General features: G+C 39.2%; 1 protein-coding gene across 3 annotated transcripts; it reads right to left on the bottom strand.

Annotated features, from left to right (window-relative positions):
- Positions 1-4,340: 4,340 nt before the first annotated feature.
- crtc1b (CREB regulated transcription coactivator 1b) lies at positions 4,341-15,041 on the bottom strand. 3 transcript variants are annotated; one of them, XM_036585927.1, is made up of 12 exons: positions 14,882-15,041; positions 13,916-14,032; positions 12,937-13,062; positions 11,241-11,302; positions 11,054-11,148; positions 10,858-10,963; positions 10,273-10,651; positions 9,681-9,893; positions 9,292-9,381; positions 6,997-7,083; positions 6,605-6,791; positions 4,341-6,439 (listed from the first exon to the last, which is right to left on the bottom strand). In XM_036585927.1, the coding sequence occupies exons 1-12, from the start codon at positions 15,005-15,007 to the stop codon at positions 6,228-6,230; spliced, it is 1,800 nt and encodes a 599-aa protein (XP_036441820.1). In that variant the 5' UTR covers positions 15,008-15,041; the 3' UTR covers positions 4,341-6,227. The 3 variants fall into 3 exon arrangements, with proteins under 3 accessions (XP_036441820.1, XP_036441821.1, XP_036441822.1); XM_036585928.1 differs by having other exon boundaries at positions 9,292-9,378; XM_036585929.1 differs by lacking the exon at positions 9,292-9,381.
- Between the last annotated feature and the right edge of the window lie 1,264 nt (positions 15,042-16,305).

Genomic DNA, 16,305 nt, shown 5'->3' with positions numbered 1-16,305 from the left:
TTTTGCTCATTTTTACACAAAATGTGCGTTTTGTTTAAATCTACACATGATTCTGAGCAATTATAGAGATTTGCGTGAGTGTGTATGCCAGTAGAAATCATCATAGTTAGGTTACTAGCTATGCTTAGCTGGTATTAGCTATAGTTTAGCTACAACTAGCTGGATAGCTAATGTTAGCTAGCTTATTCTGACTTAATAGATTCATTCATAACAAAGTAGTGTACACACCATGTCAGAATTATTAAGTTAACTAATTATTAAATGATTCCTGGGAGTACAGAGATTTACTCGCTTTTTTGGAAGCAGTGTAATGCCATGTGTTAGGCAGGAATGCCAATGCTACTAGCTATGCAAGTATTAGTAGTAGTAGCACAAGTTCACCAGGAGGTCTTAAGTAAAGTTTTTTGTATATGTCCTGTACCATAGACACCAGCTAACTAGGCTTGTCCAGTCTAATTTTCAGATTTAACACTATGTTGCCATCATCAATATTACATATAAAACTCCGAAGACACATGTAGGTTCACTGATCCATATGGATGGTAAATAAAATGGCTATATTTGCACTGTGACCCCTGGTTCCTATCACACCTATTTTTATTTTATTTAGACTCAGTAGGTTTTGGTTTAATTTACCATTTCACCATTCTGAATAGCTTTGTTTTGTTACAAAATTGTGAAAAAATTGGTGGACCTCCTCCTCTTTAAAGTCTGTGAATGTCAAGACTTGGTGATGATCATATGGCACCAAAACCACAAACACAGCAGTTTAAATGTATATATTTTAAAAACACGTACAGAAATACAGATTACAAAATATAAATGATGTAATAAGAACGATCTGATATATGTAGCTGAGACATCATGCACATCCATATTTAGCATACTTTGAGAATGGAAAACATCCATGAAACGATCACTGAGACTATGTACAGAGAGAAAGTGGCCTTCTACAACCAATTTCCACAAACATGAGTCAAAATATGGACCACACCAGAAAAATCTATACAGTTACATGAGAGTTCTACATCTGTGAATAATGTAACTTTTCCCAAACACTGTTGAAAATGTTCTGCCGTACACAGCTGGTAAAAAGCTCCAGCTTAATGATGGATTTTTCATCTCAGTACATGTATTTAAAATGCATATAAACAGCATTGTTTCTGATCTGAGTGACTGCAGATTTTGAAGCTTTTTTATGTTCTTGTGAGCAGTTTTTTTTACTTTCACAATCTTTTTTTTTCACACACCTGCTCAAACACTTTTTTTTGACTAAATAAAACTGATGTTTAGAGAGTAAATCAATGCAGATGGCACTTATGTTTGGCGGATCATATATACTATATCTATTTCATATAGCCCACACTCTATTACTCTAAAGATTAATCAACAAATATTTCTGGTATAAGAGAACCACTTCCTCATTAGTTTATTATAATGGTGGAAAATTGGCGGATATATATATGAGAACCATAGCAACTGCCCAGCAGTCCTCTTAAGGCTTATAGGGGAGTTTGAAGGAGGCTCCTTTAAAGGGGCTCTGCATTCAGAAATAAATACGTCCAAAATAACAAATAAACTGCTGTTGAGATCTGAAACGATTCAATAAAAAGCCCAAAACTGCTATTACCATGCATGAGGAAAACTACTGTAGATCTAAGGACAAAAAAAAAAAAACATACATTCTGGCTGCATCTCCCAATTTTTACACTTAGAGCACAAAGACCGAGCCCTTGTTAAGTTTGCATTAAGAAGTTACATATTTGCTCCCAAAAGTGTTATCCCTCAACGTTATCAGTGCAATACAGTGGAGAATTCACCCAGAAAAATTTCACATTAAGGAAAAATAGCCTTGATTACAGGGACTAGCCATCTGTAAGGAAAGAAAAAGGAAGGAGAAGCATGATAAAATCTACAGAGCTAAACAGTCAGTGTTCTCAGAGGGTAAAACAGTCCAAATTTAATGCCATAACGCCACTGTTAAAGTGCGAAGCAACACACTGAGAAAAGATACAAAAAGAGAGAGACGCACACGCATACGCACACGCACGCACACAGTAGCACGAAAGCTGCCATATATATCAGTGACTTGAGCTGTGATATATATTAGTGATTGTGAGGGTTTATGTTGAGATGCAAGAGCTAAGCTAAGCAACAGCGCTGACAAGTATTTCAACTGAAAACAAACAAACAAACAAACAAACTAAAGGTCTAGCTTGCTACAATCATGATGATCGACAACCATGCCAAAGAAAACAATGCAAACATACACGCAAAAACAAAGTAACTAGAAAAAAAAACAACTTTCAGAGAAAACTAGCAGTTACAATATGGAAAAAGTAAACAACAAACAAAACTGCTTTGGTCAAGCAAAAGGTAATTTGGTGTTGACGCACAACATCTCATATGGAGCCCCATACACTGTACTTCCAGAGGTGATCTACCAAAATATACGTGAATATGAGTGACGTTCAGTCAAATGAAACCACTTTTTTTTTTTGATCAACGCATGCATTGCATCTCGCTAAAAGAGTCCATAGTGTATCATGTGCAGCACATTTTATAATGAAATCAGCCAAGCTAAGGAAGGCCTCTTACTGAAGATCCTTTTCTTGTTTTTGACATGCAGTCATCATAGTCTAGTGATAAGCTCTATGTACAGTATTTACCATACAAGTGTTTGAGAGGAAAAACAGTTTTGAAATAAATGTCAAAAAGAAAAACACATTGTTTAAAGAAAGTGATTGTGAATGGCACGGTCTAAGGGTTAAAAAATAAATAAATAAAAAGTCCAACCCTATAGCAGTGTATGCTGTTTTAAAGTGGCCTTTTCTGTAACACTGCATGCTGTAAACTGCTGCTCGACGTTAGTACTGCGTTTTTTTTCTGATCTGTTTCAAACGCCTAATAAACCATCTATATTATCCGTGCGTTGCTATTTTAAAAGCTTTACAGCTACACCATATAAACCATTTCACTCAATTCAACAAGATATATTTCAATTTGTAGACTGATAAATTTTCTCTGGTTTGCATAGGAATCACACAATCTGTACATTTCACATTTCATAATTTTTTTAAAGTCATATCCCTTACAAAGGTCCAATTGATCTGGCTTCTCATCCAAGACCAAATACAGTGCTGCCTGTAAGTAAATGGATGGTGACAGTTTTCTGTTGTTTTGGCTCTGTACTCTGTGCACATTGGATCTGAACTGTAACAATGCCTGAGAATAAAGTGCAAAATGGGAGTCCCATCCCAGCAGAAAAGAGCTGGCAAAAGGTCTGGAGTGGGTTCTAGGTGGGGCACTGGCATCTGGAGTGTCTTGAGTATTGCCAGTAAAATAGGCTATCATGAGGCTGAGAAATCAGAATCAGAGACGTACCCAAGACTTTAGGTTTGTTCATAGATACTACAACCAATCTGGTACATTGTAGAGATGCCACGATACCACCAAGTTTTTGATACCGATACTTGCACACTGGCCGAAACCTATCCAAAATGTTTTTCTTTAAAAACTATTACGCTTTAAAATGAGCTATTTTGATGTGCTTAACGTAAGATGAACATATCCTCGCTCTCCAAAAAACAATGTATCTCCAAAATAATAACTTTACAGGACAAGGCAAAAACAGCAAGTGAAGCATTTCTATTGATCCATTCATCATGACACATTGTAAAGGACAATAGCTATGTTCAAATTAAGCAAAAAAAAATCCGAAAAAAAGAAAAAAAAAAAAGGAGATACATTGTTTCTTTCTTTTGACAGCGGCAATATGAAACTTGGATTCATTCTTTTTTCCCCTCTGATATATGATCAAACATTTTCTGCCAGTATCAGCCAATATTTATACTCTGAAGGTTTTTAAAGAATATAGAGGAGCTTTTCAGGGCCAAAAATGGTGGAATGCTCTTGACAAGCCAAATCAAATACCCATGATTGAGCATGCATTTCAATTAAACAAAAGACTGAACGCAAAAAGGAACTAAGTAGTAAACATGACAATTTCAGACTTATGTAAGGTAAAATATTATGCATAAAAAGTGCATATGGTTGACATTCATAAAGCTGACATTCTGCACTTTAAGTACACATCAGTTGTTTCATTTCAAATCAAATGTGCAAAACTGCAAAGCCAAAACTAAAACTGCATCACTGTCCTGTTACATACAGACTGCACTCTACATACCAAGGTCAAGACTCTTGGTTGAAGTCAGTTAAAACTGATATAACAATATTCATTCCCAATCATGAAGACCTAAACAATAACAAAATTATTGTTCACAAATAATAAATGGCATCATGCACATCATTTGCCACTACACGAATTTGGTACCAAATGTTTTTTGTGCAGTGACCAAGTGCTTTAATTTTCCCCGGCTGCATAAAGCAGGATTATAACGGTTTATCTGAATTAGGCCATCCATTTCAAGTGGCATAAAACCATAAAACGGTGAATAACAGTATTTTTTTCTGTAATTTCATAGTGTACATAACTACAAAGATGTGATTCCTTAAAACTTTTCAAATGGAAAAAGACAAATGAGACATCACATGAATGACAGACAAGACAAAAACAAATATACAAATATATATGAATAAAGACGAGAACGACATTCTGGTAAACAGCACTGAGAATAAGGAGCAGTACCCTCCCCTTACTTTCACTTTAGCAGCTCAGACGGACGGACATCTGGCTTCACAACAGAACCTCCATTTAAGCGGGAACACTTAAACCTACATGCCATACAGTACTTAATTGAAAAACTGCATTTATAAAAACACAATACTGCCACTGATTGTGCATGATCAGAAGTCTTTTCAGATACGAGAATAAACATTAACAGGACGATTAGAAAACTTGTTTGTCACACCGACAGCTTAAAAACAGCTCTTTTTTTTTTTTGTTCATAAGGCAAAATCAGGTCAGCTCACAGTGATGAGTTCAGTAGCTTTCTGAAGCTTCCCTTTGACGGTTTTGGCCCTGCGCGATGACAGCCTTTTAATGCAAATCAGAAGTCAACGACAGCACTAACATTTTCAATTTGCAACTGAACAAGCAACTCACTCAACAAGGAAAACATACAGGTTTTTAGCTTTTAAAGACACTTTACAATATCACTACCAAAAATATAGGCAAGGCTGTCATTTTCACACAATTAAATCAGTGAGTCTGCTGGCAAAGTAAAAACAACAACGCCAGCACATAGATAATCATGGTAAAGTTATGTTTGGAGTTTAAAAAAAAGCGGATGCTAGTTTTTTCATTAGACATTTCGCAATAATAAAGTACATACAGTAGCAAGCGACGCTTTCTCAAATCCATAAAAAGTAGTATTGGGGGGGAGTAGTACTCCTTAGTGTTAAATAAAAAGGTTCAATAAATAATTTAAATTTTTAAATATATAGATAATTTAACACAAACATATAAAACACCCACGCAAACGCACACAGAATCAAACTAACAACTTCAAAAATACACGTAACGTAAACATTAAAAACAAGTGACAAAAAGATTTGGCAATTCATGTAACATGCCAAATAAATGAATGTGAACAACAACAAAAAAAATACATAAATAAATAAGCAAACAGACACAAAGCACTAAAGAAACCAAATGGTTTGTAAAAATAAAGCTGTGTCTTAGGGGGAAAAGCCATCATAGTCAGGAGGTTCAATATTTAGGTTAAATAAAGTTTAACACAGTCATACATGCATGCACACGCACACACACGCACACACACGCACACACACACACACACACACACACACCTTGACACTTGCTTTTCGTAGAGAACGGAACAAATACTCACATACAATGACATGAGAAAGACAAATATCACCTCAGACTCAGAAACATCAACAAAAAACAAAACAAACATGAACAAACAACTCAAAAAACCAAAAGAACATAACAAAACAAAGCAACTCAACATGTAGGCCTAAAGAGGGGCATAGCACACACTTGTACAACGGACGAGGTTTAAAACTAGCCGCCTTGCAAACGCTAGCCAGTATGGATGTAGTAACGCCACTTCCACCTCTGTGCTTGAGCGCCTCCCTTCCCCAGACGGCTTTGGCAGCATGCTATTGTAGATGCCATGTGGGGGAGGAAGGGAGGGCCGTGGACTGGATGATAAACTGGGTGGCCATGCAGCTGCACAATAAGTAGTCTCCAGCCTCTTCCTCTTCAGAGAGCTTCTTTTGAGTTCCAGCCACCGCTCGCTTCACAGTCGGTCCATGCGGAAGGTGTCCTCGGTGGCTGGATCGGCGAGAACAATGTCCGGGTCGTTGAGCATGTGCAGTCCGTCCAGGGTCAGAGGGTCAATCTTCAGCTCATCCAGTGGGAACTGAGAGTCTGCATCAAAGCTGACATCACCCACGCCGGCCAGTGAGCTGGTCAGCTCCTTGGACAGGCTAGGTGGGGACTCCCCGGTCACTAATATTTGTCATTGGAAATGTGCAGGAAAAAATACAAAGCACAGAAATGACATGAGTCCAGGTATATGGGTTAGATTTGCATAACAATGTATAAACTGTATTGCACCACACATCCAGATCCCTGGAAGGACTTACACAATAAGAAACAGAGAAAAACATATACCTGTGAGAATAATGTTGGGAATGTTGCCATGGTTACTGTAGCCTAGTTGCTGTGTGTCCTGCAAGTTGCCGTGGCTCCCGGTTAAACCCATCATTGCTGCCTGTGTGTAGTTGAGTGTGGAGCACTGACTGTAAAGGCTGTTAGAACTGCTCGGGTTCTCGATCATGTTCATGTTGAACTGCTCAAGCTAGGAAATAACAGAGGGCACTGTAATTGCTATAATGCTAAGAAATGTACTCATGATGTTACTTTTACAGGACAATCCTTTTATGGTCCAAGACCCCTCCAGAAGATTAGGTAAAGCCAAATATGACAAGATCCACCAAGGAGAGGGCCCAAAGGTAAGAGAAAGGGGCTAAAGACTGTCCTCAGAAGCACTCATAAGCACTAACCTGATGGGACAGAGCGTTGGTCTGTCTGGATGCCAGTTGGTGTTCATAGAACGAATCTCCAAAAATGCTGCCCACCACCGGAATGTGCTACGATTACAGCAAAAAATATCTCAGTTACTTCCATTAGACTTCAGTGTCTGCTGGTGTGAAAATGTTTGTGTAAATAGCAGGACAAATGCGCAAGACGCTGACATACGCGGGAATGTCTAGCACAAGACATCCACGCAAAAGATCTGGGGACATCTGTTAAAAAGCAGCGACATCTCTCAAGTGACAAAGCTTAACATCAATAAAACATACAGCTCTTAATCGACACACTTGGTAAATGAAATCAGCAGTTAAATATCAACGTAAACTTTGTTCTTGCCTGATTGGCGCTAAAGATAAATGAGTAGGAAACCAGTACAAATCTAATCTGATATCACTTTTATATGCAAAATGGTCTCTATTGTTTTCAAAACAATGAGCAAGAGTCACTACAGTGCTGTTTTCAGTCAATGTTGCCCTAGTTCAAGAAACAACTATGTAGGGAGCTACAAGGACAGTCCTTGTATTGCAGCTGCACCAAATTAACTGTGCATGCCCATTTTAGTAAGATAATATTAAGACCTAATGTGCACATATTGTGATTATCAGGCTATACCTACATTAGTATGCCACAGGCAGCAAGTGTAGCAATCTCAAGCAGCCATCTCTGAGTTTAAGATTATGTACAATAATGTCATAAATCCTTAATACAGAATGATTTTCTAATGTTGTGCCATTACATGCTACTATTCTCAACCAAGCCCGGATGATTACAGGGATGCAACCGAGCATGGAGGTCAACTGCATCATGGCACACTAGCACTACAGCTAATGAGATACTGAAAGCAAAAGAAATGTCACTGGGTAACAGGACACGGATATAGTAAAAATCTGACGCTCGCTACAGTTTATGCAAGTGAATACAAGGATGTATGCTATTGACTAAAAAAGGCAATGTATCACGCATTACTTTTAGCTAGTAGTGGGCAGGATGATCAAAACATTGTATCACGGTACAATAAACATTTTGGCTTATAATTAATGTCTTGGTATATAAAACTGCACATATATTTTCAAGATAAACAATTTTAGATGCTTAAGTAAACCTATTTTTGTAGGTTATCAACAGCTTATTATTCTGGAATGTCACTTTTTTAATAAGAAACATTTCAACATTTTTAACAACCAAAGTAAATCTGAAACATTTTATTGTGCAAAATCGTAAAACCAAAACTGAACAACATATCGACACATCTAAGTTAATATTGCTTCCTAATATTAAATCTGGCAGGCCTGCCAAAAATGGGCCTAAATGTTGCATGAATTTCTACAAGCCTGACGTTGGCTTCTCCCTAAAGGCGCCTAAGTGTAACTGCTGCACCATTTAAGATGAAATGGGAAATTCAAATAAGAAGCCAAATTTAGTTTAATGGAATTTCTCAAGTCATTTGTCACATGTGTCTTTTCCACCTGTGTTTCTGACCATCAGACACCGTTACTCCTTTACGACTGCTGATTTAAAACAAACGTGATCACTTCAGATGCAATTGACTAGATATCGGGATTGAGGGTCAGCTGCATTTTAATATTTTTATTTGAAATGTGACAAACATTTGACTCAATGACTCAGCCACTCAATTCAACCGAATAACATTAGCATTGTTTACACAGTTCTGACGTTGTGTTATCTGCGCTTATGTGTGGCATACTGATAACAGTAATGACAAAACTTTTACCTGAGGAAAGTTTTAAACTGTATGAACTGGTATACCGCCCACTACTTTAGCTATAGGCTATATATTATTTAGCTACTGTAGCGAACAACACAGACTAAACAGCCTTCAACGCACTTCAACATTGTCAGCATTACGCAGAGAAAAGAACAGGCTGTGCATTGCTCTTCATTTGATAATGACGCTGTTAGATCAAACCAATTTTGTAATTAAACTGCAATACAGCTAAACACCCCCATAACCCTGCCATACACAGACAACTGGCTAATGTGCTGCTACCTTATATATGATACTGAAGTACATCCTGATATGCTACATGGGAGAAGTTTTAAGCCATTCACCCACCCATTCATTTAGCCCGTCACAATGGCACCAGAAGACAGGATAAGTGGTACCTATAAAATCACAGCGTCATCTGAGCAATGAGAAAGGGGTTGGAATGCAGACAAAGAGAAGTGGAGGAAGGAGAACAGAGAGCTGGGACAGCAAATGAGCGGCCAAAGCACAACAAGCAGCGGGGTGGGTCCGCCCTTACTTGAGGCGAGCCTCCAGGCGAGAAGCCTTGGTTGGAGACTGGAGAGGTTGGAGACTGGTTGGCTGGAGACCCAGTCTGATTGCGATACTGCTGGAAGGAAGAGGCCTTTCAGAATGACAGCACAGGTCCACTATGACATGGGTCCATGTGTGAACACCAAACATGCCATAAAGCACTGTGTTGGTCAAACCTGACCCTAGTGTGCTCTTAGCTCTACTGGAGCACTCATCTGAACATTACGAGGATTTGTAAACCAAAACAACTCCTCAATAATAAAATGAATTTAATTTCAAACTGAACGCACAACTGAATATCCATTTATTATGGCAGTAACCTTGTGTGTTACATCTATGTCACTGTCAATGAGGATGGGTGCAGGTTGCACTCACCGAGCTGACTGGTGCACTGGTGGCCGTCGGCGACTGGGTGGCGAGGGAGGTCTGTGGTGTGCTGGAGGCAGAGCTGACAGTGAGTGGGGGCAGCTGGATGAGGCGGATGTTCTGGGGCAGGGTCTGCTGCTGCTTTTGCAGGTCGCTTAGCAGACTGAGGAGTGAGTACTGCGACAGTTGCTGCTCCAGAGACATGGTGTCCATTGCAATGGGCTGCAAAACATGATATGTGAGGTAGTAAGTAGGGGTGGGCATAACAGCAGGGCTACAATGATTAGTTAACAAATTTGACAATGACAATTTACTTAGAAAAAAAAATGCATTGAACATGAGCAGAAGTGTGTGCTCTGTAGATAACGTGTTAACTTCTTTTTGCTTATAAAATCAAGAAGAAATGTAAATTGACCGGGGCACCCAAACTTTTGCATAAAACTGTCAGTTTATTAATTAAATAATAGTCAATAGGTCATTCAGTTATAGAAATAATTGCTCGTTGCAGCCCTACTAAACAGGTGGCTTAAAAGTCAGAAACAGTAAATATTATAATCAACACAGTCCCAAACAGAGGCAAGATGGGTTAGGTTGACAATACCTGAGAAATGGGCATCTGAGGTGAGAGGGTGGGAGAGAGAGTGGGGGAGAGCTGCTGTGGGCATGGCTGCTGCTGCTGTTGCTGGACATCTATGTTGAGTGTGAGGGCAGGAGCAGGTTGGGTTTGGCCGCTGAGCGCAGGGGGTGAGGGAGGTACGTGGCTGGCAGCGCTGATGCCCAGGTGGGTGAGGTTGGTAGTGAGGTTGCCCGTGCTGCTGGAAGTGCTTGGGGTGGGGAAGGATACAGGGTCGTCTGGGTCTAATGGGGTCGGCAGAGGAGGAGGGAACTGAATGTTGGTGAGATCCGGCAGGGAGCCGCCCGTGTTGTGTGTGGCTGGCATCAAAGAGGTGTTCACTTCTTGATCAGGGGATGGGAATATGCTGTGGAAGCAGCAAAAGAAATTGTATAGAAATAGATGCATGTTCTTTGAAATGGTTATAATAAGGTGAAGCTAGGTAAATTACCTTTACCTAAACTCAGTGATTGAACCGTATGTGGCCCTTATCAAAATAATAATACAGAATCACACAATAACAAAGAAATGGCAGAAAGCTTAACAATATTATTTAGTATACTTTTTACTCACTTAATCCCTGGAACCTCATGGGATTTGGGATGCAACGATGTTTTCTGATCATCTTTTTCCATTTCTGTTTCAGCCTCCTCAGTATCTGGAGGTGTGAGCAATAAGACTAGAAAATGAAAGAAAAAAAGTCACTGAGTTCCCTTTATTTGGGGGGAGCACTGGCCAATACGAAGAAGAAAAAGCTTAATCCCGTTACCTCGTTTTGGCTGTACCTCCTGGGATCCTCCAACAAAAGTGTCTTGCGGGGCAGGTTTCATGGCACTCTGATGTAAGGCTGAGTCAGAATTGGTCCTGAAACAGATGGATGAGGATAGTGAAAGTGTGCCATAGTAAAAGTGTAAGTTATACACATGTGAACTTCCCAACGGCAAACACTGCCTTACCTCCTCCAGCTGGTGTCAGGGGGAGGTGACAGATATACTGAGCCATAAGGGCAGCTGTCAATGTAATTGTGTTAAGGACAAATGTCGCATTTGTTTCAAGCACCTGAAAGTCTGTCTGGCGTATGTTATTTTTATGTGGGCACAGGAGCGATATTTACACACTAAACTAACCGCACATGCAATGCCACTGTATTCCACTGCCATTAAACATAAATTAAGAATTAAATAAAGTTTATTAGTCATAGTAGTAGGAGTAGGATGTGATGGCTACAGCCCTTGTTGTTCTACAATCTATTCAGGTTTAAAAAGCAGAAACTAAAAAAAGATCATTGTGATTTTTTTAAGTGGTTTTGGGCCATTAAAAAGCTACTTTTTTCGCTCACCAGGAGGGGACGTCCTTGGGAAAGTGTTTGACTGGGTCAGCTCACTATCTACAATGTTAACTGAAGGCTTCATTTACTGCGAAACAGTCTGTCTCACAGTGAAAAAAAAATCATCTGCAGTTATTTGTTTCAATCATCAGTCTTGAATATTGATATGCACAATAACCACCCCTTGTCTCTGTAGGACCACTGCTGTGATGATCTTATCGTTTCAAAGTTGTGATTACAGAATGTAATAATATCATTGAATCAACCGTTTTACTGCCACATACACCCTATTACTTCCAATGATTACTGGCCACCTGAGGAACTGAAACAGCCATGAATTGTATATTATTATATTATATAATATCTACAAAAATAAACCCCAAACACCCTCCTCAAATACAACAGCTATTATTAAGAAGCAATTTTAAGGGGCAAATTTTTGCCCTTGCTGATTGAAATTCACAGACATTTTATGTAAAAATGGGGAAACACTGTTAAGTACACAAAATACCATTTTCATATGGTATTTTAATGTGTTAAGTTAAATGATGTCACTTATTTTAAAATGCACATATGTAATTTGCATGGGTACTGAGTCACAGCACAAATGTAACTATGGATGAGTGCACTCATGCTGCCAGGTCAAGATCAACGAGTTGAGCAATGTGGAGAAGGAACGGATGTTTTATTAAAAGCATGAGTCTAGAGTCGTAGCACAAATATAACTTCAATTTTATCTACAGATAAGTGTGCTCATGCTACCAGGTCAAGATCAACAAGTAAAGCGATGTGGGAAAGGAACAGCTGTTTTATTAGTGCAATCACATTGATTCATGACTTTTATAAGTTCACTTATTTAGTTCACTATATTCAATTTATTACACTTATAATTACTTTTTTTTAAGGGGCTAAAATATACAAATATGAAGATGGTGGTATATTTGCCCTTTGCCCCAGTTATTTCTGATACTGTTGTTATGCAATATAAACAAACTATTTAAAACTTTTAAATAGGATTCTTGTGACTGACCATTTGTTCTTGCTTTCAGATATCCCTCTACAAACATTAAGGCAACATGGCAATCAGTCTGAACTCCTTCCTTCAGCTGAGAAAATGCACTGCTTAAGATGTAACTTCCAGTTTCCACTGACCAGATTAAGCCTAAACATAGACTAATGAAACCCCACCGGCACTGCATTTAGTCCAAAATTAGGCTTAATCCATGTCCATGAAACTGGCCCCTGGTGTTCAGAGGTCTGTGGCTGAATAAAGAGAAAACAGTTGACTTTGTTGAGTCAACCAGACCACTAATAAAAAAGGATATCTGACGGCCATGTTTGTCCACAGACAGAGGTCTGCGATGTGGAGATGTGATTCTGTTCCTGTCACGATAAACACGGTCCACCAAGCCATGGTGCCGAGTCGTTCGACTGGTATCCAAAACTGTAGTCTGAAAAGGAATCTCATAAGTTTAAGATATCTCCACTCACAGAACGGAACACAGACACCCCTTATTTATATTCACTTCAATGGCGAGGCATAGCTGGACAAATAAAAATACAGTGCAGCCTTTTAATCAAAGATGGACAGGCAATATGCAAGCATAAAAGCAATGAAACCATCAGATTGTTTTGTTTGTAGTCTTGCTTATGTTTCATAAATGAAAAGCAATGATAAAGGCAGTGATGGCACCCCCATTTCTCAACAATAATGGTACACAGATCCACTGTGTGCTAGGTCTTAATGTGGGAAGCAATCCAGATTCTCACACCCTGCTACATGGAATTATCTGCGGGCGGGGTTTGAGGTGACTTATATGGTGTGCAACAGTTAAAATGCCTTTTAAAATGGGTTCCTGCCATAAGAAGTAATCGATGAAGGACGCACACAGCAATATGTGTTTAAATTAGGTGTACTTCTTACGGCATTATTTAAATATACATGTTCTGTATTCAAAACAATTTTATAATTTTAAACTATTTTGTATCTGTTTCATTTTAACTGCATTTTAAGCTGATCTTTGGTATCTCGAGACTATATTAAGTCACAGATTGTGAAGATCAAGCATAATGTGACAATTAAGCATTTATTTTACAGATATTACACTTTACAAGCACTTAACGTAGGTAAAAGCCTAACTAGGTCAAGCAAATTTTAGTCAAAAATTGTCTAGCCGTAAGATTCACGAACAGTACTTGTGAGAATATCTCCACTTATAAGTGGGTTAACTAAATGGGGCAGATCCACCAAAACAGTGACAAACAAAAAGACGTTTTCAACTCATATAGTTTCTAAGGGCTCACCTGAAAAGGCAGGTCAATGTTGCTATTTCCAATCTGATTGACATTGGGCAGTGAACCTCCATAGCACTGACCACGATTCTGGCCTAGTTGCAAATACTGGGTCTTCTGCAACTGCAGCTGTGCAAAATAAAAGTGCATGAATGAGTGACAGAGTGAATGACAGCATGAATGCATGAGTGAATGAAACTTAACTGGAATACCATAAAGGGAAAACATTAAAACAAAAAATCTGGGGCTCGATTAGAAAAGCAGATCAGTGGAGCACTGCTTATCTATGAAGCTGTCAAATTAAAACTAAACAGACGGGGCCAAGTAGACTCTTATGGAGGCTTTGGCTGTGTTACTGTGTTACAGATCCCTCACTATGGTGAGCACGAACAAACTCAAACGAAAGGCATGTCAGGATTTTGGCAAAGTTGAAGAAGAGAGTGGGCAGAGCAGCTAATATCCTGGCCTTGCAAGGCAATGAGGAGATGGCATGCAGTCTATGCCACTCATAACTAGAGCCTTAAAGCCATTTCAGGTCTATAATATTCAGAATTTATGTATAAATATGAGTGGATAAAAATACGGGGAGTGACAATGCGGGACATTTTGAACGTATGAAACAAAGAGTAACACGGAGTAAATCTGAGCCAGCAGGCTCCGTGCAGATGTGCAGCACATCTGTAGGCAGGCTGCCCGTTTTTTTTCTGTCGAACAGCCTCGCTTCTGCGCATCCGCATCGTTTCTCTGGTTCGCTCGCCTCACTGCTCGACTAAATGAACTGAAACGAGACGCGTTTCGTCAGGTTTCTGTGTCGACATGGTTTTATTGTGGATGTCAGTCGACGGGAAGGTCGTTGAGTCGTGTGTGTTCCGCTTAAAGCTTTAGCTGCTCGGCTAACGAGCTCCCCCACTCCTACTCCTCCTCCTCCTCCTCCTCCTCCCCGAAAACACCGAGAGGAAAAATAAACCCGACACGTACCCGTGCCGCCCGAGTAATGCTCAGGTCTTTCATGACTTCTTCAAACGCCGCGGTCTCCTCTGCCTGCTTCTGGTTGTGCAGGGCGATCTTCTCGCTGAATTTTCGCGGATTGTTTGAGGTCGCCATCTTCCGTTCTTCTCCAAAACAGACCTCTCTCTCTTTTTTTGCGCCAGACGTACGTGGCGCCGCCGCGTCGTCGCCGCGCGAAGGATTATGGGGGTTGGAGTCCGTATCGTTCGTAAAACTCTCAGCATGTTCCTCCGTCATAAAATGCACCAAAATATAATGTTCTTGGATTAAAATAGTGAAACGACATCAATGCACAATAAAGATTTTTTTTTAATTCTGCACATTTTAATTGTACATGCGGATTAGGGTCCATGAACGCCATAGTTGTTTACTAGAAAAAACAGCTCAGACCAGCATGGCTGGTCACATGCAAAACCAGCATAATGTTGTTTTTAGATGCGGGTATGCTGGTCAACCGGCAAGATCATGCTGGGTGACCAGCTAAACCAGCAAAGTCCAGCTTAGACCAGCATGGAATTCACGTTGGTTCCTTGGCAGGGTTTGCGGTAGGTACCTTGATAAAGTCTCTGGTATTTTGTTACCACCAATTTTAGGCTCTTGAAGACATTATGTAAAGACATTTAGGTACATTTTGAAATGTTAAGTATTACATGTTTGTATTAACGTCTTATACTGAACAAAAATATAAATGTAACAGCTTTTTGCAGGGTTTTGGTAAAATGTTTTCAGTGAAAAGTATTGCATTTACGTTTTTGTTCAGTATAAGTGAACACTGAATTGCAAAATTTTAAACTGTGTTGCGTGTGGAACTAGTACATTTTCGCAAGAAATCAATTAGAACAAATAATAATTCAAATCATAAAACAGTTTCAGTCCTAAAATTTGATAGGCTGAAGCATGTTTGAAGCCTATAAATGCACACCTATGATTGCCTCACAACAACTGAATTTTCTATGAATGTACCTTAACGTTGCTTGCATGGATTGAGTGTATTGATAAATTAGACCAAGCACCAACACGTATATGAAGTAAATAGCCCCAAAACACACCCTACATAAGAACCCAGTTTTGTTATTTTCTTAACAACCAAACTAGAAAGACAGCTAACAGGGTAGCAGGGCCCCCATTAATAATCATTGTAAGCCTTGAATTTAAGTATTTGCTTAAGGATTCATGGTAAAAGTTACAGTTTTGCAGTTTTACAGTTAATCCTTCAGTACAGTGAAAGGGGGGTGTACTTCGTGTCATGCTTAACAACACCCCTTACCGGTGATTAATAAAACACTGTAAAGTATGGCCTCTCGTGGATTATTGAATTAAGTTCAATGTGTCAAAATTTAAAATACATATGTAAAATGGTATTAGCACATGTTATAATTTAATCCATACTGTTT

This window comes from Colossoma macropomum, unplaced genomic scaffold (genome assembly GCF_904425465.1).
Source record: "Colossoma macropomum unplaced genomic scaffold, Colossoma_macropomum, whole genome shotgun sequence".
In the NCBI taxonomy this organism is placed as follows: Eukaryota; Metazoa; Chordata; class Actinopteri; order Characiformes; family Serrasalmidae; genus Colossoma; species Colossoma macropomum.
The sequence above is the reverse complement of the archived record's forward strand: the minus strand, read 5'-3'. Positions and strand labels throughout refer to the sequence as shown.